The sequence below is a fragment of the Mustelus asterias genome, chromosome 19 (genome assembly GCF_964213995.1).
Source record: "Mustelus asterias chromosome 19, sMusAst1.hap1.1, whole genome shotgun sequence".
Lineage (NCBI taxonomy): Eukaryota > Metazoa > Chordata > Chondrichthyes > Carcharhiniformes > Triakidae > Mustelus > Mustelus asterias.
Window position 1 is genome coordinate 10,617,024 of NC_135819.1, and position 22,077 is coordinate 10,639,100.

The 22,077-nt window shown below is 47.3% G+C and overlaps 1 protein-coding gene across 4 annotated transcripts in view; it reads right to left on the bottom strand.

Annotated features, from left to right (window-relative positions):
* The window catches only part of LOC144507761 (noelin-2-like), a 131,450-nt gene extending 109,891 nt beyond the window's left edge, over positions 1 to 21,559 (bottom strand). The window contains exons 1-3 of one of the 4 annotated variants that reach the window (XM_078235036.1): positions 21,443 to 21,559; positions 6,379 to 6,392; positions 223 to 232 (exon numbers count right to left, since the gene is read on the bottom strand). In XM_078235036.1, coding sequence (XP_078091162.1) covers positions 223 to 232; positions 6,379 to 6,392; positions 21,443 to 21,559 — 141 coding nt within the window. Of the gene's footprint in view, positions 1 to 222; positions 233 to 6,378; positions 6,393 to 14,860; positions 14,891 to 21,415 lie in introns of all 4 variants that reach the window. The other 3 variants (XM_078235035.1, XM_078235034.1, XM_078235033.1) reach the window with 3 other exon arrangements.
* Between the last annotated feature and the right edge of the window lie 518 nt (positions 21,560 to 22,077).

The following is a 22,077-nucleotide window of genomic DNA, read 5'->3' on the forward strand; positions in this document are numbered from 1 at the left end:
CGAGGTGATGGCCTAGCGGTATTATCGCCAGACCATTAATCCAGAAACTCAGCTAATGTTCTGGGGACCCGGGTTCGAATCCCGCCACGGCAGATGGTGGAGTTTGAATTCAATAAAAATAAAATATATGGAACTAGGAATCTACTGATGACCATGAAACCATTGTCGATTGTCGGGAAAACCCATCTGGTTCCTTTAGGGAAAGAAATCTGCCGTCCTTACCCGGTCTGGCCTACACGACTCTCACCAACGTTTACAGATGCACCATAGAAAGCATCCTTTCTGGTTGTATCACAGCTTGGTATCGGCTCCTGCTCTGCCCAAGATCGCAAGAAACTACAAAAGGTTGTGAATGTAACCCAATCCATCACGCAAACCAGTCTCCCATCCATTGACTCTGTCTACACTTCCCACTGCCTTGGAAAAGAAACCAGTATAATTAAGGACCCCACGCAACCCGGACATTCTCTCTTCCACCTTCTTCCGTCGGGAAAAAGATACAAAAGTCTGAGGTCACGTACCAACCGACTCAAGAACAGCTTCTTCCCTGCTGCTGTCAGACTTTTGAATGGACTTATCTTGCATTAAGTTGATCTTTCTCTACACCCTAGCTATGACTGTAACACTACATTCTGCACTCTCTCGTTTCCTTCTCTATGAACAGTATGCTTTGTCTGTATAGCGCTCAAGAAACAATACTTTTCACTGTATGTTAATACATGTGACAATAATAAATCAAATCAAATCAAACCCAAATCAACCATGTGAGTCCAGAGCCACAGCAATGTGGTTGACTCACAACTGCCCTCCAAGGGCAATTAGGGATTGGCAATAAATGCTGGCCCAGCCAGCGACACCCGTGTCCCATGGATGAATGAAAAAATAGCCAGTCGGCAGAGCAGCCTGACCGGGATTCGAACCCAGCGCTATCCCGAGTAAAGCTGACCTCCATTTTTACTTTAACCGACAATGGTCTTTCATTCCCAGTGGTGGCTTTCCAAAAGGGTTCCCTTCGCCCTCCTGGCCCCCTCGAGACTGCTGGTCAACTTTACCACCACCACCCCCCCCCCCCCCCCCATCCCCTCAGTACATCCCACCGGCGGCCATTACTCCACAAGCGATCCGAAATGGTCAGGGAACCTGAATGCACAGAAAGAGGCCATTCAGCCCTTCAGCCAACCCCGCTGATACAGCTACCCAATTACTCCTGTGCATCCCCCCACCTTGCCCCACTTCCCCATTTCTTTCCCCGTTGTAATGACCTCAGCCAGACTCACGAGATGGGCCTCTTGGAGTATGAACTCCTTGATTGAGGTCACGATTGCCTTCCCAATCAGGGAGCCTCACCTGTGTATATAGAATCATAGAATCCCTATAGTGCAGAAGGAGGCCATTCGGCCCATCGAGCCTGCACAAACGACAATCCCACCCAGGCCCTATTCCCGTAACCCCACATATTTACCCTGCTAATCCTACTGACACTAAGGGGCAATTTAGCATGGCCAATCAACCTAACCTGCACATCTTTGGAGCGTGGGAGGAAACCAGAGCACCCGGAGGAAACCCACACAGACACGGGGAGAATGTGCAGACTCCACACAGACAGTGACCCGAAGCCAGGAATCGAACCTGGGTCCCTGGCACTGTGAGGCAGTAGTGCTAACTACTGTGCCATCCGAGCGCTGAGTATTGATTTGATTTGATTTATTATTGTCACGTGTATTAACATACAGTGAAAAGTATTGTTCCTTGCGTGCTATACAGACAAAACATATCGTTCATAGAGAAGGAAAGGAGAGAGTGCAGAATGTAGTGTTACAGTCATAGCTAGGTGATGCGCGATATAACACACGAGAGGCTGGATATACTCGGGAGATAAAGGCTTTTATTGCCAACAATAACAGAGCTACCATATACAGTATACGATCCCAGACTAAAGGGTCACCAGGCAGAGCAGTGACCTTTATACCTCTCCCAGGAGGCGGAGCCGACTGGGGTGTACCGTAAGGACTATATTAACAGGTAGAACAGCCCAACCCTAACCCCAACAGTAACATATATACAGACTCATAGTACTGGCCAGACCATGGCTCAGCACTACCTGGTGGGAACCAACAATGGTTCACCACACTAGGGTGTAGAGAAAGATCAACTTAATGCAAGGTAAGTCCATTCAGAAGTCTGACAGCAGCAGGGAAGAAACTGTTCTTGAGTCGGTTGGTACGTGACCTCAGACTTTTGTATCTTTTTCCCGAAGGAAGAAGGTGGAGGAGAGAATGTCTGGGGTGCGTGGGGTCCTCGATTATGCTGGCTGCTTTGCCGAGGCAGCGGGAAGTGTAGACAGAGTCAATGGATGGGAGGCTGGTTCGCTGGAGCCCCATTCATCCAGGCAAGTGCCCGGATAGTGGATGGAGGATGGTCGCAGTTAGCAAACCCGTGGAAACGATTCGAAACGGGACAGCGTACTCTGCCCACTTTAACATCCATCTTTCAACACATATCACCTAAGTGGGTTATCTCATCATTTATGTCCGTGGTGCCTATGAGAGCTGACTATGTGTAAATCGCCTGGCAGCTTTCCCTGCAGATAAACAGTGACGCCCACGTCAATTCATTAGCTGTCCGGCATGTTGGCACATCCTGCCTCTCTTATTGATTCCCCACCGGATCGCACTGAGAGAAAAAAACCCCCCCAATTAGGATAAACACTTCTCAATTCGAGCTTGCTATCAGCCTCGCGTGAGGTTACACACTTCAAAAGGATAGCTGACGCACGGGAAATTCGAACGTTCCCTGCTCGCTGACAAACAGGGAGGGGAAAAACTAACACGCACACACAAAACAGCACAGGAAACAACTAACGAGAGGATTCCATTGGTTGCCAGCTAATCGATGGGAGGTGAGAATCTTCCAAGGTGATGAGGATTAAACAGGCAGTCTGAATTGTCCCATTTCTATAGCTATTGATCGCAAAGCACGTATGGCCACGGAATAACAAGAAACTCTCAAAACGTCTGCAAAAGGCATTAACCAAGCACGTTCTGGAAACCAAAGGCATTGCATCAACCGTAACTGACCAGCCGTGGCTCAGACATGCTTGTCTCCAAAGGTCACGGTTTCCAGACAGGCACAAAATCCGGGGTGGTGTTGGAGCTTCACTCACCCAGGGAGAATATTCCCCCCACTTGTGCCTTGGTCGTGGCTGGAGGATGGTCGAAGTTAGCAAAACCATGGAAATGATTCGAATGGTGGCACGGTGGGTTAGCGCTGCCGCCTCACAGCGCCAGGGACCCGGGTTCGATTCCAGGCTTGGGTCACTGTCTATGTGGACTTTGCACGTTCTCCCCGTATCTGCGTGGGTTTCCTCCGGGTGCTCCGGTTTCCTCCCACAGTCCGAAAGACGTGTTGGTTAGGGTGCATTGGCCGTGTTGAATTCTCCCTCAGTGTTACCCGAACAGGTGCAGGAGTGTGGCGACGAGGGGATTTTCACAGTAACTTCATTGCAGTGTTAATGCAAGCCTACTTGTGACACGAATCAATATTTTTAAAAATCCAGATGGACACACTCCCAATGAGAGTACTGAGTGTTCGTTGAGTCTGGTCTGGGCCTACATGTGACTCCAGAGCCACAGCAATGTGGTTGACTCTCAACTGCCCTCTGAAATGGCTGAGCGAAACACTCAGTTCAAAGGGAACTAGGGATGGGCAATAAATGCTTGCCCAGCCAGTGACACCCAGGTCCCACGAGTGAATAAAAAAAGTATGAGTTCCCTTGGTAACAGACAAAGGCCTGCTCAGGACGAACCTGTCACCTGAGCTCTTTATAAGGCAGATACTGGGAACTATTAACCCCAGTTGGGACTCGTGTGAGAAATGTTTTGTTTTTATTCATTTGTGGGACATGGGCATCGCGGCTGGGCCAGCATTTATTGCCCATCCCTAGTTACCCGAGGGCAGTTGAGAGTCAACCGCATTGCTGTGGCTCTGGAGTCACATGTAGGCCAGACCGGGTAAGGACGGCAGATTTCCTTCCCTAAAGGACGTTAGTGAACCAGATGGGTTTTTCCAACAATGGTTTCATGGTCATCAGTAGATTCTTAATTTCAGATACTTTTTACTGAATTCAAATTCCACCATCTGCCGTGGCGGGATTCGAACCCGGGTTTCGTGTGTCCGTGACGGTGAAATCCTGGACAACAAAACCCTGGATGGCAAAACCCCAGAGGTGACAGATAACGTAACTTACCATAAAACCATAAGGCATAGCAGCAGAATTAGGCCACTCAGCCCATCGAGTCTGCTCCGCCATTCAATCATGGCTGATATTTTTCTCATCCCCATTCTCCTGACTTTTCCCCATAACCCCTGATCCCCTTATTAATCAAGAACCTATCTAGCTCTGTCTTAAAGACTCTCAATGACCCGGCTTCCACAGCTTTCTGCAGCAAAGAGTTCCACAGATTCACCACTCTGGCTGAAGAAATTCCTCCTCATCTCTGTTTTAAAGGATCGTCCCTTTAGCCTGAGGTTGTGCCCTCTGGTTCTAGTTTTTCCTACTAGTGGAAACATCCTCTCCACGTCCACTCTATCCAGGCCTCGCAGTATCCAGTAAGTTTCCTTCCTCATCCTTCTAAACTCCAACGAGTACAAACCCAGAGTCCTCAATCGTTCCTCATACGACAAGCTCTTCATTCCAGGGATCATTCTTGTGAACCTCTTCTGGACGCTTTCCAAGGCCAACACATCCTTCCTTAGATACGGGGCCCAAAACTGCTCACAATACTCCAAATGAAGTCTGACCAGAGCCTTATACAGCCTCAGAAGTACATCCCTGCTCTTGTATTCTAGCCCTCTCGACATGAATGCTAACATTGCATTTGCCTTCCTAACTGCCGACTGAACCTGCAGGTTAACCTTAAGAGAATCTTGAACAATGACTCCCAAGTCCCTTTGTGTTTCTGATTTCCTAAGCATTTTCCCCATTTAGAAAATAGTCTATGCCTCCATTCCTCCTTCCAAAGTGCATAACCTCACACTTTCCCACATTGTATTACATCTGCCACTTCTTTGCCCACTTTCCTAACCTGTCCAAGTCCTTCTGCAGCCCCCCTGCTTCCTCAATACTACCTGTCCCTCTACATATCTTTGTATCATCTACAAACGAAGCAACAGTGCCTTCAGTTCCTTCCTCCAAATCGTTAATGTACATTGTGAAAAGTTGTGGGCACATCACTAGTCACCGGCTGCCATCCTTTTGCACAGAGGTTATTTTCTGCTGTATTAAGGACATTGTTGACATTGTGTTTTATTAGCTTGTTCTTTTAATAATTTATCATTGTAACATCATAATGTATTTGGATTGTAATTTATAACATATTGGCATTGTAATGTATTTGGATGAATTGCTTAAATAGGAAGAAAATTGGGACTTATATATGTATGCCACGGAGTGTAGAAACATAGAAACAAAGAAGATAGGAGCAGGAGGAGGCCATTCGGCCCTTCGGGCCTGCTCCGCCATTCATCACCATCATGGTTGATTGCCCAACTCAATAGCCTAATCCTGCTTTCTCCCCATAACCTTTGATCCCATTCGCCCCAAGTGCTATATCCAGCCGCCTCTTGAATACATTCAATGTTTTGGCATCAACTACTTCCTGTGGTAATGAATTCCACAGGCTCACCACTCATTGGGTGAAGAAATGTTTCCTCATCTCCGTCTTAAATGGTCTAATTGAGTGTCTTTAAGACAGAGATAGATAGGTTCTTGATTAATAAGGGGGTTAGGGGTTATGGGGAAAAGGCAGGAGAATGGGGATGAGAAAAATATCAGCCATGATTGAATGGCGGAGCAGACTCGATGGGCCGAGTGGCCTAATTCTGCTACTATGTCTTATGGCCTTATGGTCTACCCTGAATCCTCAGACTGCGTAGTGGCTTCATTTTGTGTTTAACAATCGATACCGTTCCTTTCCAGTTGGGCTTCCTGAGGTATTACAGGCAGTAATTTAGGTGTGACAGTGGGGCAAAGACGGGTTCGTACCCCTGCTCTTGTAGGGCGAGGGAGTGAACACGGGTGAGCACTTGGCGGTGGGGTGGGGGGGGGGGGGGGGGTTTCTGGGAATGGTTCTGATACTCGAATAAGCAGCTGAAACTCAGAGCTCGGAGATCACTTAACACAGTGTTACAATCAGAGAATCAAGGGCAGAGTGTCAGCACTCTGTCCTTTAATCAAAGCCCATAGAACACCCCCAAAAAAAAGATAATCACAAGAGCTGGAGAGGCAGGCCACAGGAGAAAGAAGCAAATCTGAAGAAAATTGTGTCCTTTCACATCACAGATAAAACCAAAAATTACAGCTGAAATCTCCGCTGTTACCATCCTCCCTGTGACTGATCTCATTTCAGATACATTATTGGCCAACTTAAGAAGCAGAGGCCAATGTTAATGAAGCTTGATTTCTCAATTCAATTTTAAATCTACCCGAGATAGTATCAAAGTCGGATATCCCGGGGATTGCATGGTGGCACATTGGTTAGAATCATAGAATCCTAGAATCCCTACAGTGCAGAAGGAGGCCATTCGGCCCATCTAGTCTACACCGGCCACAATCCCACCCAGGCCCTATCCCCGCAAGCCCACATATTTACACTGCTAATCCCCCTGAAGGTCATTTTAGCGTGGCCAATCCACCTAACCTGCGCATCTTTGCACTGCTGCCTCACAGCGCCAGGGACCCGGGTTTGATTCCCGGCTTGGGTCACTTGTCTGTGTGGTGTTTGCACATTCTCCCTGTGTCTGTGTGGGTTTCCTCCGGGTGCTCCGGTTTCCTCCCACACTCCAAAGATGTGTGGGTTAGGTTGATTGGCCATGTTAAATTGACCCTTAGTGTCAGGGGACTTGCAGGGTAAATACGTGGGATCACGGGGATAGAGCCTGGGTGGGATTGTTGTCAGTGCAGACTTGATGGGCCGAATGGCTTCCTTCTGCACTGTAGGGATTCTATGGTGTGGAAAACTGGTGGTGATTGAGGCAGAAGTGGTGGACTTAAAAAACGTGGGCTGGAATTCTCCGATCTCGTACGCCCCTCCGCCAGCGAGAACAGAGAATTTGGCGCTCAGCTCAATTTCCATTTGCTGCAGCGGGACTGGAGAATCCCAGCCCGGACGAAGTGGGAAAATCCCAGCTGCGGGTGAGGACGGAGACTCCCAGCCGCGGGCGAGGCCGGAGACTCCCAGCCGCGGGCGAGCTCAGAGAATCCCAGCCGTGGACATGGCCTCACACTCAGCCTGTCCAAATCACACTGAAGCATCTCTGCATCCTCCTCACAGCTCACATCCCCACCCAACTTTGTATCATCTGCAAATTTGGAGATATTACATTCAGTTCCCTCTTCCAAATCATTAATATATAATGGGAACAGTTGGGGTCCTAACACAGATCCCCGCAAAACCCCACTAGTCACTGACTGCCAATCAGAAAACGACCCATTGATGCCAACTCTTTGCTTCCTATCTTAGAATCTTTGAATCTTAGAATCCCTACAGCACAGAAAGAGGCCATTCAGCCCATCGAGTCTGCACCGACCACAATCCCACCCAGGCCCTACCCCCATATCCCTACATATTTACCCACTAATCCCTCTAACCTACCCATCCCAGGACACTAAGGGCAATTTTAGCATGGCCAATCAACCTAACCCGCACATCTTTGGACTGTGGGAGGAAACCGGAGCAGCCGGAGGAAACCCACGCAGACACGAGGAGAATGTGCAAACTCCACACAGACAGTGGCCCAAGCTGGGAATCGAACCCAGGTCCCTGGAGCTGTGAAGCAGCAGTGCTAACCACTGTGCTACCGTGCCGCCCTGTTAACCGGCATTCTATCCATCTCAAGACATTACCTGCAGTCCCATGTGCTTTAACTTTACAGAATAGTGTTATGACTGATTCTTCAAAAGCCTTCTGAACGTCAAAATAACCACATCCACTGGTTCTCCTGGGTCCACTCTACTAGTTACATCCTCAAAGAAATCCAATAGATTTGTCAAGCATGATTTCCCTTTTGTAAATCCATGCTGACTTTGTCTGATTATACCACTGCCTTCCAAATGCTGAGTAATGGAATCCTTGACAATGGACTCTTAGCAACTTCCCCAGAACCGACGTTATGCTCACTGGTCTATAGTTCCCTGTTTTCTCTCTATCTCCCTTTTTGAATAGTGGGCTCACATTGGCTACACTCCAATCTGTCGGAACTATTCCAGAGTCTAAACAATTTTGGAAAATAACCACCAATGAATCTGCTTTTTCCAGGGCCACTTCCTTAAGTACTCTGGGATGAAGATTATCAGGACCTGGAGATTTATCCACCTTCAATCCCATCAATTTTTCCAAAACCGCTTCTCTACTAATGCTGGTTTCCTTCAGCTCCTCACTAAAACATGTTCCTCTCAGCACTTCTGGTACATTATTCATGTCTTCCTTTGTGAAGCAAACTACAAATTTAATTCCTCAACCATTTCTTTGTTCCCCATTATGAATTCTCCTGTTTCTGACTGCAAGGGGCCTACATTCATTCTTGTCAATCTTTTTCTCTTTACATTCCTATAGAAACCTTTACAGTCAGTTTTTATGTTCCCCGCTAGTTTACTTTCATACTCTATTTTTCTCTTCTTCATCAATCCCCTGGTCACCATATAACAACCCTGCAACACTATGTATTTACCCTGATAATTCCTCTGACACTAAGGGGCAATTTAACATGGCCAATCCACCTAACCTGTACATCCTTGGATACTAAGGGGCAATTTAGCATGGCCAATCCACCTAACCTACAGATCTTTGGACACTAAGGGGCAACTTAGCATGGCCAATCCATCTAACCTACAGATCTTTGGACATTAAGGGGCAACTTAGCATGGCCAATCCATCTAACCTACATATCTTTGGACTGTGGGAGGAAACTGGAGCATGTGGAGGAAACCCACAGGGAGAACATGCAAACTCCACACAAACAGTGACCCAAGCCGGGAATTGAGCCCGGGTCCCTGGCACTGTGTGGCAGCAGTGCTAACCACTGTGCCACCGTGCTACTGTAGTCACTCCATTCATTCCTGGAATGGACTGGGATTTTTTTTCTGGGAACACCATGATCTCACTGGACATTGACGTTTCAATAATCAAACCTCCATTTCCACTTGTTTCACAATTTTAGCCACCTCATTTTTGAACGACTCTGCGGTTCTCCGCAGTGTGTTTCCTCTCTCCAGTGCTTTTCCTTCTAGTTCCTTGAGCTTGAGCCTTGGATTTACAATTTAAATCTTATTTCCATCATTTCTTTCTCTGCTGGCAGCAGAACTTTGTCCTCGTCTTCATTTTGGGTTCACAGTTAGGGAAGTCCATCTCCACTGAAGCTTTGTCCTGGAGACTTGTGTCTCCCTCAGCCAGGTATGTTCAGTCTCCCTTCGCACTTCACTGGGGATTTTCTAGACTTTCCTTTAAAGTCTCTCTAACTCGGAGATTGAATATTTGTCAAAGGCTTTCAATTGCTCATCAAACGTGGTTGAGGATTAATCTTACTTGAAGATTACTTCATTTGCAAACAAATATAAAAATGTATTAAGATACATTCTTCTGATTTTTTACTTAATCGTGAAGTACCCCAAGGGTGGGTTTTCTGGCAGCTCTCACCTCAAGAGGTTTTCGTAGCCCTAGAGATTTTCCTTCCAATGCCTCCTCTTTTCCATTCACCTGGTTCTTCAGCTCTGCAGTCTCTTTCTTGGAGTCCTTGGCCTCCTCCTGGAATATTGAACATTGCTGAGTCTTCTCTTCCAAATGCTTCTTCAGTTTGTTCAGATTCACATTAAATTCATTTTGCTTCTCCTTGTAAGTTTAAAGAAGGGTCAACATTGACCTGAGGGACCCTCGTGATGCGTGGAGGTACTTCCACCATTCAGTTAAGACCATGGCTGATTGGTTTGTGTTTCACGAAGGTCAGTTGCTTCAACTTGAGTTTTCTTGTAATGGAACAGAGTCTCCTTGAGTTTCTTTCTCTGACCTTTCATTCTGTTGTTCATGACAGTCCTCGTTTCTTCAAGCTGCTGAAGGTTTATGTAGCCCTTTTGCATTTAGAATGTCATAGAATCCCGACAGTGTAGAAGGAGGCCATTCGGCCCATCGGATCCGCACTGACCACAACCCCACCCCCTATTCCCGTAACCCCTCACATTTACCCTGCTAATACCCCCCAATACTAGGGTTAATTTAGGATGGCCAACCAACCTATCGTGCATATCTTTGGACTGTGAGAGGAAACCAGAGCACCCGGAGGAAACCCACACAGACACGGGGAGAACGTGCAGACTCCACACAGACTGTGACCCGAGGCCAGAATCGAACCCGGGTCGCTGGCACTGTGAGGCAGCGGTGCTAACCACTGTGCCACCGTGCCCCCCGTGATCTTGAAGGACAATCAGGTGTTTTTTCATCTGTACTTCAGTGCATTGCTTTGTTGCTGCTGATAGCTCCAACACTGCTTTTGCTGAATTAGCATTCAACATCCTCATGAGCTCCTCATGTTTCGCCAGGCTGCCTATTGACCTTCCAAAGAGTCTTTCAAGGCAATGATTTCTTTGGTACCTGTCCTGTCAGTTGTAGTGCTTGGCTGTACTTCTGGCTGTGTTCTTCCAACTCACCTGATACCAACATTTTCTTGTGAAATAGTTTCATTTTCATTTTCTTTTTTCAGGGTTTTGACTCTTTTGGTTTACCTCAGATAACTTTCCTTCATTCACAGCCAGCTGATCATTCCATATTACCACAATCTGTTGCAGTATGGATTAATGTGTCATTTGAGCTTGTTTCCACTGGACTTTAGAAGAGTGAGGGGTGACTAGATTGAAGTCTATAAGATCCTGAACAGTATCGACAAGGTGGACATGGAAAGGATGTTTCCTCTTGTGGGTGAGTCCAGAACTAGCAGTCATAGTTTGCGGATAAGGGGTAAACCTTTTAGGACTGAGGTGAGGAGAAATTTCTTCACCCAGAGGGTGGTGAATGTGTGGAATTCACTACCACAGAAAATAGTTGAGGTCAAAACGTTGTGTGATTTCAAGAAGAAGTTAGATATTGCTCTTGGGGCTAAAGGGATCAAGGGATATGGGGGGGAAGGAGGGAATCAGGATATTGAATTTGATGATCTGCCATGAATGGGGGAGCAGGCTCGAAGGGCCGAATGGCCTCCTCCTGCTTCTAGTTTCTATGTTTCTTCATGTTTTGAGATTCTGGGTCCCTTCTCCAATTTCTTTGGGAATATAGATGCCAAAATCAATGCCACTGAGTGGCAAAGATTCTTTGGTGTTTTACGGGTAAGTCTGGAGGCTTGTATAGTTAAAAAGAAACCAGTTATTGTTAACTAATAACCATGTACCTATCCAGGGTACTGCCAAGTTTTTAAAAATTCATTCGTGGGACATGGGTGTCACTGGCTGGGCCAGCATTTATTGCCCATCCCGAGTTGCCTGAGAGGGCAGTTGAGAGTCAACCACATTGCTGTGGCTCTGTGGTCACATGTAGGCCAGACCAGGTAAGGATGGCAGATTTCCTTCCCTAAAGGGACAGTAGTGAACCAGATGGCTTTTTCCGGCAATCGACAATGGTTTCATGGTTATCAGTAGATTCTTAATTCCAGATATTTTTTATTGAATTCAAATTCCACCATCTGCCGCGGCGGGATTTGAACCCGGGTCCCCAGAACATTAGCTGAGTTTCTAGATTAATAGTCTAGGCCAATACCAACTGATAATTCCATATTTCCACAATTTGTTGCGGTGTGGATGTCTCATTTGAGCTTGTTGCCTCCCTTTGGGCGCTGTTCCCATGACAACTCCATCTACGCATGGTTCCACACACAGTCTGCTGTCATGTGACTTCCTACATCACCACTGCGGGTGGTGCCATTCTCCTGTCCCACCTTCACTCTGCGAAATACCCCTATACTACATTAGGGGAGAGGACAAACCATGTCAAAGAGAGAGAGGTAGGGTTTGAGGAGATGGATGGAAGAGGCCAAGCAGTTGAAATGTTTAGAGGTATGGGTCAAGCGTTTGTACCAATGTCACTCAATTACAGAATCAATGAATCCCTACAGTGCAGAAGGAGGCCATTCGGCCCATCGAGTCTGCACTGACAACTATCCCACACAGGCCCTATCCCCACATATCTACCCCGCTAATCCCTCTAACCTACGCATCACCTGGGACACTAAGGGGCAATTTAGCATGGCCAATCCACCTAACCCGCACATCTTTGGACTGTGGGAGGAAACCGGAGCACCCGGAGGAAACCCACGCAGACACGGGGGGAGAACGTGCAAACTCCACACAGACAGTGACCCGAGCCGGGAATCGAACCTGGGTCCCTGGAGCTGTGAGGCAGCAGTGTTGACCACTGTGCCACCGTGCCGCCCACTATTGAAGGCGGAACGCAAGAGGGGTGAGGGAATTAGACAGAGCAAAGTTCAAGGATGACCTATTGGGTTGGAGGGAAGTCGTAGAGATAGGTTAACCCAGACCAGACATTTCAATCCGTTATTTTGTAAGATGAAGGCTGGCAAGGGCCAGGGGTGAAAGTTGATCGGAACCTATTCAGGATAGTATCTAGGCGGGAGAGGTTTGAGAACATTGGTGTTTGCCGGAGGCTGAAAGATTGGATTCTGGGGCAGGTTGGCATTGAGGAAAGTAAGAGGAGTGGTGAAGATAATGATCAGCATTGCAGAGGGGTGGGGGGTAGTGGGAGAGACAGAGAGATGCGATGATGTGGTGGTGTCAGGAGAGGTCAGTCGTGGCGACCTATAGGATTGTGACAAACAGGATGCTGAGGTAGCACATCCTCCTGGCAGATGGGGGGTGGGTGGTGGGATCGGGAGCTGAGATGCAGAGGTTTTAGCATGAGGGTTATTTGAACATTGGCAGTATTAAACTGGGGCAAAGTCCTGAGAATGACAGCGCATAGATCATTGAGAAGCTAGTTTCCACTTAGTAAGGAAGTTAAAACTAGAGGCCACAGCCTCAAAATAAAGGGGGGTCGGTTTAAGACAGAGTTGAGGAGGAACTTCTTCTCCCAGAGGGTGGTGAATCTCTGGAATTCTCTGCCCACTGAGGTGGTGGAGGCTACCTCGCTGAATATGTTTAAAGCGCGGATGGATGGATTCCTGATCGGTAAGGGAATTAAGGGTTATGGGGATCAGGCGGGTAAGTGGTACTGATCCACGTCAGATCAGCCATGATCTTATTGAATGGCGGGGCAGGCTCGAGGGGCTAGATGGCCTACTCCTGCTCCTATTTCTTATGTTCTTATGTTCTTAAGTTGAGGTAGAAATGGGCATCTTCAGTGACACAAGGTGACTGATTTGATTTGATTTATTATTGCCACATGTATTAGCATACAGTGAAAAGTATTGTTTCCTGCACACTATACAGACAAAGCATACCGTTCATAGAGAAGGAAACGAGAGAGTGCAGAATGTAGTGTTACAGTCATAACGAGGTATAGAGAAAGATCAACTTAATGCGAGGTAGGTCCATTCAAAAGTCTGATGGCAGCAGGGAAGAAGCTGTTTTTGAGTTGGTTGGTACGTGGCCTCAGACTTTTGTATCTTTCTCCTGATGGAAGAAGGTGGAAGAGAGAATGTCTGAGGTGCGTGGGTCCGTAATTATGCTGGCTGCTTTGCCGAGGCAGCGGGAAGTGTAGACAGAGTCAGTGGATGGGAGGCTGGTTTGCGTGATGGATTGGGCTACATTCAAGACCTTTTGTAGTTCCTTGCGGTCTTGGACAGAGCAGAGCCATACCAAGCTGTGATACAACCAGAAAGAATGCTTTCTATGGTGCATCTGTAAATGTTGGAGAGAGTCGTAGCTGACAAGCCAAATTTCCTTAGTCTTCTGAGAAAGTAGAGGTGTTGGTGGGCTTTCTTAACTATAGTGTCGGCATGGGGGGGACCAGGACAGGTTGTTGGTGATCTGGACATTTGAAAACCTGAAGCTCTCGACCCTTCCTACTTCGTCCCCATTGATGTAGACAGGGGCATGTTCTCCACTACGCTTCCTGAAGTCGATGACAATCTGACCCGATGAAGAGAATGTAGCCAGGGGATGGACATTTAAGAGTTTATTTATTCGTGTCACAAGTAGGTTTACATCTCTTTATTACAGGTGTGCACTGTCCTCAATCAAATCCTAGACTGTTTAACTGGGTTCCATATTGGGAGGAACTAATTGTCCAGAAGTTTTAAAGTTTAAAGTTTAGTTATTAGTACAAAGAACAAAGAACAGTACAGCACAGGAACAGGCCCTTTGACCCACCAAGTCTGCATTGACACAGATTCCTCTCTAATCTAATATTTTCTTGCCTCTATGTGGTCCATATCCCTCTATTCCCTGCCTATTCATGTATCTATCCAGATACCTCTTGAACATAGTTATAGAATCTGCTTCCACCACCTCCTCTGGCAGCGTGTTCCAGGCACTCACTACCCTCTGTGAGAAATTTGCCCCTTACATCTCTTTTAAACTTTCCCCCTCTCTAATCAGTGTTTGCCTTTTCCATTCTCAATACATTTCCTTTTGTCTCTCTCCCTGTCTCTTTCCCTACCTCTGTCTCTCTGTCCGTCTCTCTCTCTGTCTCTCCCTCTCTCTGCGCCTCTCTCTCTCTCTCTCTCTCGCTCTCTCCCTCTCTCCCTCTCTCCCTCTCTCCCTCTCTCTCTCTCTCTCAACCTGTGCCCCCGAGTAATTTTACCCTTCAATCCTGGGAAAAAGATTCTGACTATCCATTCTATCCAAGCCTGTCATAATCTCGTAAACCTCTATCAGGTCCCCCCTCATCCTCCAATGCTCCAGTGAAAACAATCCAATTTGTTCAGCCTTTCGTCATAGTCCATATCCTCCAAACCGGGCAACATCCTGGTAAATCTTTTCTGCATCCTTTCCAATGCATCAACGTCCTTTTGGTAGCGTGGCGACCAGAATTGTACACAATACTCCAAATGCGGCCTAACCAAAGTCTTATACAGCTGCAACATGATTTTCCAATTCCTATACTCAACGCCTGACCGTTGAAGACCAGAATGCCATACACCTTCTTGACCACCTTATCCACCTGAGTTGCCACCTTCAGGAAACCGTGGATCTGCATGCCGAGATCCCTCTGGCTGCTAATATTTCAAAGGGCTCTACCATTTACTGTACACTTTCCTTCTGCAGTAGGCCTTCCAACTCGCATCCCCTCACATTTCTCTGGGTTAAATTCCATCTGCCATCTTTCGGCCTTGGTCTCCAGCCAATTTATATCCTGCTGTATCCTCTGACAATCCTCCTCACTACCCACTGCTCCCCCAATTTTTGTATCATCTGTAAATTTACTATTCAGAGTACCTACATTTTCCTCCAAATCATTTATATATCTTACAAACAACAGAGGCTCCAGCATTGACCCTTGTGGAACACCACTTGTCACAGTCCTCCAGTTACAAAAGTACCCTTCCACTGCTACTCTCTGCTTTCTATGCCCAAACCAGTTTTGCATCCATTTTACCAGCTCACCTCGGATCCCATATGACTTCACCTTCTGTATCAGCCTGCCTTGAGGAACCTCATCGAAGGCTTTACTAAAGTCCATGTATACTTAGAATCTTAGAAACCCTACAGCACAAAAAGAGGCCATTCGGCCCATCGAGTCTGCACCGACCATAATCCCACCCAGGCCCTACTCCCCTATCCCTACATATTTTACCCACTCATCCCTCTAACCTACGCATCCCAGGACACTAAGGGCAATTTTAGCATGGCCAATCAACCTAACCCGCACATCTTTGGACTGTGGGAGGAAACCGGAGCACCCGGAGGAAACCCACGCAGACACGGGGAGAATGTGCAAACTCCACACAGACAGTGTGTATACAACATCCACTGCCCTGCCCTGGTCAATTTTTCTTGTCACTTCCTCATAGAACTCAATCAAGTTTGTGAGACTCGACCTTCCCTTCACAAAACCATGCTGCCTATCGCTAACAAACCCATTCTCTTCCAGATGTGAGCACATCCTGTCCCTAAGAATCTTCTCCATTAACTTCCCCACCAATGGGGAAAGTGTCACAAGTAGGCCTACATTAACACCGTAATGAAGTTACTGTGAAAATCCCCTATTCAGGTACACAGAGAGAATTTAACATGGCACCTAACCAGCACGCCTTTCGGACTGTTGGGGGAAACCGGAGCACCCGGAGGAAACCCACGCAGACATGAGGAGAACATGCGGACTCCGCACAGACAGTGACCCCAAGCTGGGAATCGAACCCGGGTCCCTGGCAGCAGTGCTGACCACTGTGCCACTGTGCTGGTCACATAAGCAAGGAATAGAAAAGGGGTATCACAGGCACACATGGGGGATAGGGGCTGGGGGTGGGGGGGCGGGTGGTGTCGGTGGAGTAACCACCCAGCCTTCCTGTTGCCCACCGCCCTCTAGTGTCATTTACGGGAACTGCATGAGTGATACCGGGTTAGAACAGAATTGTCTGGGCTGGAGCACAGTTACTGAGCTCACAACAGGAAAGTGGGGGCAGCAAATGGAGACATTCTCCAGCAAGAAAATCAATCCACTTCATTGGGAAGTGGTAAGGAGACAAGGTTATTACAAAACAAATTTTAAAAAATGCTATTAATTTGTGTCATTTCACATGGTTGGGTGATTCCTCTCCTGTAAGAACTTCCTTTACAGCAGGCCTGGATTAATTAATCGTTTGAGTTAGCCTAATACAGAGAATCAATCCAACTCCCTAAATGATGGAAAGATATATCTGCAATGAAATTCTGCCTCATCCGATTGTCAAAACGCCAGACATGTCCTCTCGATGGTGACACTTTGCAGGCAAACAGAATTCATTCCAGGGCTTTTGTTTCTGGGTTTAGTCTGTAAGTGATTGAGGTAAGTGTGCACAGCTTTCCACCAAACACCCCTAGCTTAGGCTTGTCATTGTCAGGCACAACGTACAGCTACTTGAGTTAACACAGCTTCGGATATCTGACTGGAGAAGAGGAGGAGGAAATATCGAAGAATGTGAGACACACAGAGACAGACAGAGACAGACAGAGATAGACAGAGATAGACAGAGACAGACAGAGATAGACAAAGACACACAGAGACACACAGAGACAGACAGAGACACACAGAGACACACAGAGACACACAGAGACAGACAAAGACAGACAGAGACACACAGAGACACACAGAGACAGACAAAGACAGACAGAGACACACAGAGACACACAGAGACAGACAAAGACAGACAGAGACACACAGAGACACACAGAGACAGACAAAGACAGACAGAGACACACAGAGACACACAGAGACAGACAAAGACAGACAGAGATACACAGAGACACACAGAGACAGACAAAGACAGACAGAGACACACAGAGACACACAGAGACAGACAAAGACAGACAGAGACACACAGAGACACACAGAGACAGACAAAGACAGACAGAGATACACAGAGACACACAGAGACAGACAGAGACACACAGAGACAGACAAAGACAGACAGAGACACACAGAGACAGACAAAGACAGACAGAGATACACAGAGACACAGAGACAGACAAAGACAGACAGGGACACACAGAGACAGACAGAGACACACAGAGACACACAGAGACAGGCAAAGACACACAGAGACACACAGAGACAGACAAAGACACACAGAGACACACAGAGACAGACAGAGACAGAGACAGACAAAGACAGACAGAGACACACAGAGACACACAGAGACAGACAAAGACACACAGAGACACACAGAGACACACAGAGACAGACAAAGACACACAGAGACACACAGAGACAGACAAAGACACACAGAGACACACAGAGACACACAGAGACAGACAGAGACAGACAAAGACAGACAGAGACACACAGAGACAGACAGAGACACACAGAGAACACAGAGAACACAGAGACACACACACAGAGACACACACACAGCAAGACAGACAGAGATAGAGACAGAGAGAGAGAGACAGACAGAGAGAGAGACAGACAGAGAGAGACAAACAGAGAGAAAGATAGATAATTAGAGAAATAGATAGAGACAGAGAGAGAGATAGAGAGAGAGAGAGACAGAGAGTGAGACAGAGAGATAGACAGAGAGATAGACAGAGAGATAGACAGAGAGATAAACAGAGACAGAGACAGAGACAAAGAAAGAGACAGAGAACGAGTCAGAGACAGAGACAGAGACAGAAACAGAGAGACAGAGACAGAGAGACAGAGAGAGAGACAGAGAAAGAGACAGAAAGAGACAGAAAGAGACAGACAGAGAGAGAGACAGACAGAGAGAGAGACACACACACACAGCGAGAGAGGGAGAAAAATAGAAATGTATTGAGAAAGGAAAAAGCAAACACTGAATAGAGAGAGAGAGAGAGAAGTCTCATCGGGGAGAATGAGAAGAAAGCAGATATCGAAGAGAGAGCGCACAGGCGCTTATAGACAGCAAATACCAGTGGAGATGGAGTAATCAAATCACTGCATTCATTTACACAGCAGAAACATATTTGAAAAATATTTTGATGATTGTGGAACGAATCAGAGGAAACCCATCCTTCCATAATCCTCTAAACAATATCATTGGGAAACTTATGAATGAGTCTGAGTTTGCACTCAGAGAGCCAGGTCTGAAACATTTCATACTCACAGGAAGGAGGGCAAGATTTACATCCCAAAATCCAAACACATCAAACCATTCCCCAAGCTATCAGCATCAAACGCCAATGATGGAAAGCTGTACTTTGAGCTTCAGCGTCAAGTTTAAGAACTTCTTCGGAATTATTTGTCAAGTATTTTGTGACCCAATATCTCGCAATCTAACACAGCCCCTTGGAGTTCAAACTCTACAATTTCGCATTTCTGGTCTGATCTTTATTTTTTTTCCCCTTGTACATCTGACCCCCGCCCACTCACCCCCCCCAACCCCTGCCCCCACCCCACCACACCCCACCCACCCCCCCACCCCTACCCCACCCCCCCACCCCCCCACCCCCACCCCCCCCACCCCCCAACCCCCACCCCCCCAACCCCCACCCCCCCCACCTCCACCCCTCCCTGAGCGAGCAATCACTTCTAGAAACAACTTTTAAAAAATGAATAGTTTATTAATGTAAAGATGAAAATGAGAGTGAGAGGCAGGAAATACCGGGGAGAGAGGGAGCATTAAACATCGGAGGAGATGAGGGGAAGGGCGATTTTGGGAAAAAAGGGGGAAGGACAGAAATATTGTGGAGAGAGAGATAGAAAGAAAGATAGAGAGAGAGAGAGAGACAGTCTGGGGAAGAGAAAATCTCTGCAGGCCAGAAGGTGAAAAAATGCTGGAGCAAAGAAAAATACAATATTGAGGAGGAGAGGAAAGAATCCCTACAGTGCAGGAGGAGGCCATTCGGCCCATCGAGTCTGTATCGACCACAATCCCACCCAAGCCATACCCCTGTAACCCCACACATTTACCCTAGCTAATCCCCCTGAGACTAGGATCAATTTAGCACGGCCAATCAACCTAACCCGCACATCTTTTGGAGTGTGGGAAGAAACCGGAGCGCTCGGAGGAAACCCACGCAGACACGGGGAGAAGGTACAAACTCCACACAGACAGTGACCCAAGCCGGGAATCGAACCCAGGTCCTTGGCGCTGTGAGGCAGCAATGCTAACCACTGTGCCACCGTGCCAAGCCCTAATAATGATTGAGGGAAGGATTAAAGAGGAAAAATACAGGGGCAGGGGAGAAGGAGGGGGAAAAAAAGAGGAAACATTGAGAGCAACTGTTGGGGTGGAGGAGAGATTGAATGGGGGGGAGAGATTGAATGGTGGGGGAGGGGGGGGGTGGAATATGGAACAGAACCGGAGAGAGAGAGAGTGAGAGAGAGAGGAAAAGCTGTAGGAGAGAGAGAAAAAAAAGTGAGGAGAGAAAGGAGAAAAATGAAACACAGTAAGAGAGAAACTGCGTACAGGTAATGACAGTCACAGCTTGGTTCTGCTCTGTAATAGAAACCTACAAATAGAAATTAGACTGTTTCCACTTTTTCATAGAATCCCTACAGTGCAGAAGGAGGCCATTCAGCCCAACGAGTCTGCACCAATCACAATCCCACCCAGGCCCTATCCCCATAACCCCATGCATTTACCCGAGCTAGTCCCCCTGCCACTAAGGGGCAATTTGGCATGGCCAATCCACCTAACCTGCACATCTCTGCACACTAGGGGATACTTTAGCATGGCCAATCCCCCTAACCCACACATCTTTGGACACAAAGGGACAATTTATCATGGCCAATCCCCCTAACCCACACATCTTTGGACACTAAGGGACAATTTAGCATGGCCAATCCACCTAACCTGCACATCTTGGGACACTAAGGGACAATTTAGCATGGCCAATCCACCTAACCTGCACATCTTTGGACACTAAGGGACATTTTAGCATGGCCAATCCACCTAACCTGCACATCTTTGGACACTAAGGAACAATTTAGCATGGCCAATCCACCTAACTTGCACATCTTTGGACACTAAGGGACAATTTAGCATGGCCACTCCACCTAACCTGCACATCTTGGGACACTAAGGGACAATTTAGCATGGCCAATCCACCTAACCTGCACATCTTTGGACACTAAGGGACATTTTAGCATGGCCAATCCACCTAACCTGCACATCTTTGGACACTAAGGGACAATTTAGCATGGCCAATCCACCTAACTTGCACATCTTTGGACACTAAGGGACAATTTAGCATGGCCAATCCACCTAACTTGCACATCTTTGGACACTAAGGGACAATTTAGCATGGCCAGTCCACCTAACCTGCACATCTATCCCACTGTGGAAGGAAACCCATGCAGACACAGGGAGAACACACACACACACATATATATATTAAAATATAAAACATCCGTAAAGCAAGTTCATGTTTCTTTTTCAATTAAGCTACATTAATATTGAAAAGCCCTCCTCTTCCCACACACAAACAACACAAGACAAGAACCCACCCGCATATCCAAACGCCTGGATCCCACTTTCTGCATTTAACATGAGGCAGACAACTTTCCGAATCTCCCTGCACATTTCACACACTCATCGCCGCGGTCGGCAGGAAAGAATTCCATTCCCCCTCCTTCCCCAGTCTCAGGATGGAGGGGTGTGAATATCTGCACAGTGCGTTAATTACAGACACCTTCCCCAATAAAGTCAAACCCCGTTTCTCACCATCCTAACGCCGCAGAGGACTTTTTAAGTGTCAGACACTCAATGCGAGCTTCTCTCTCTCTCTCGGAGAGCAATGATTAAGGTTCAGAATGTGCACACTCACTATTTTTTGCGTGTTCCCAGCTGAGCTGAGCTTGGTGCCGTTCAGTCCCACCAGGGTGGGTAGAGTCTGGGACATCCAGTTAGTTACCATGGCCATGGTGCTGAGGACAGCTCCAATCTTTAACAGAGGGACACTCATGCTTAGTTCTGCTTCATTCCCCCCTGCCTGAAGCCTGGACACACAACACACACAGACAGAGGAGTGGCTCCCCCTTCTCTCTCTCTCTCTCCCTTTCCTCTATACACCAGCCCTGGCTAATCCAGTCACACATCAGATGCAGACGGATGCGGTCCAAACAACAAAAAAACCCACACACACACACATCTCTCATAGAGCCTGACGTCAGACTGAATAGGCAAGGATGGCAGGGAAGGAAGATTTGATCTGCTGGAAAGAGAGAGAGAGAGGAATGGTTTGGGTTAACACTTTGAGTTCTGGATGGGCAGAAGTGCACAAATACTACTGGGGAGATTCCTCCTCCCTGTGTTAGACTTTCCCCCCCCTCCCTGTGTTAGACCTTCCCCTCCCTGTGTTAGATTTTCCCCCCTGCATGTGTTAGACATCTTCCTCCCTGTGTCAGACTTCCCCCCTCCTTGTGTTGAACATTCCCCTCCCTGTGTTAGAATTTCCCCTCCCAGTGTTAGACATTCCCCTCC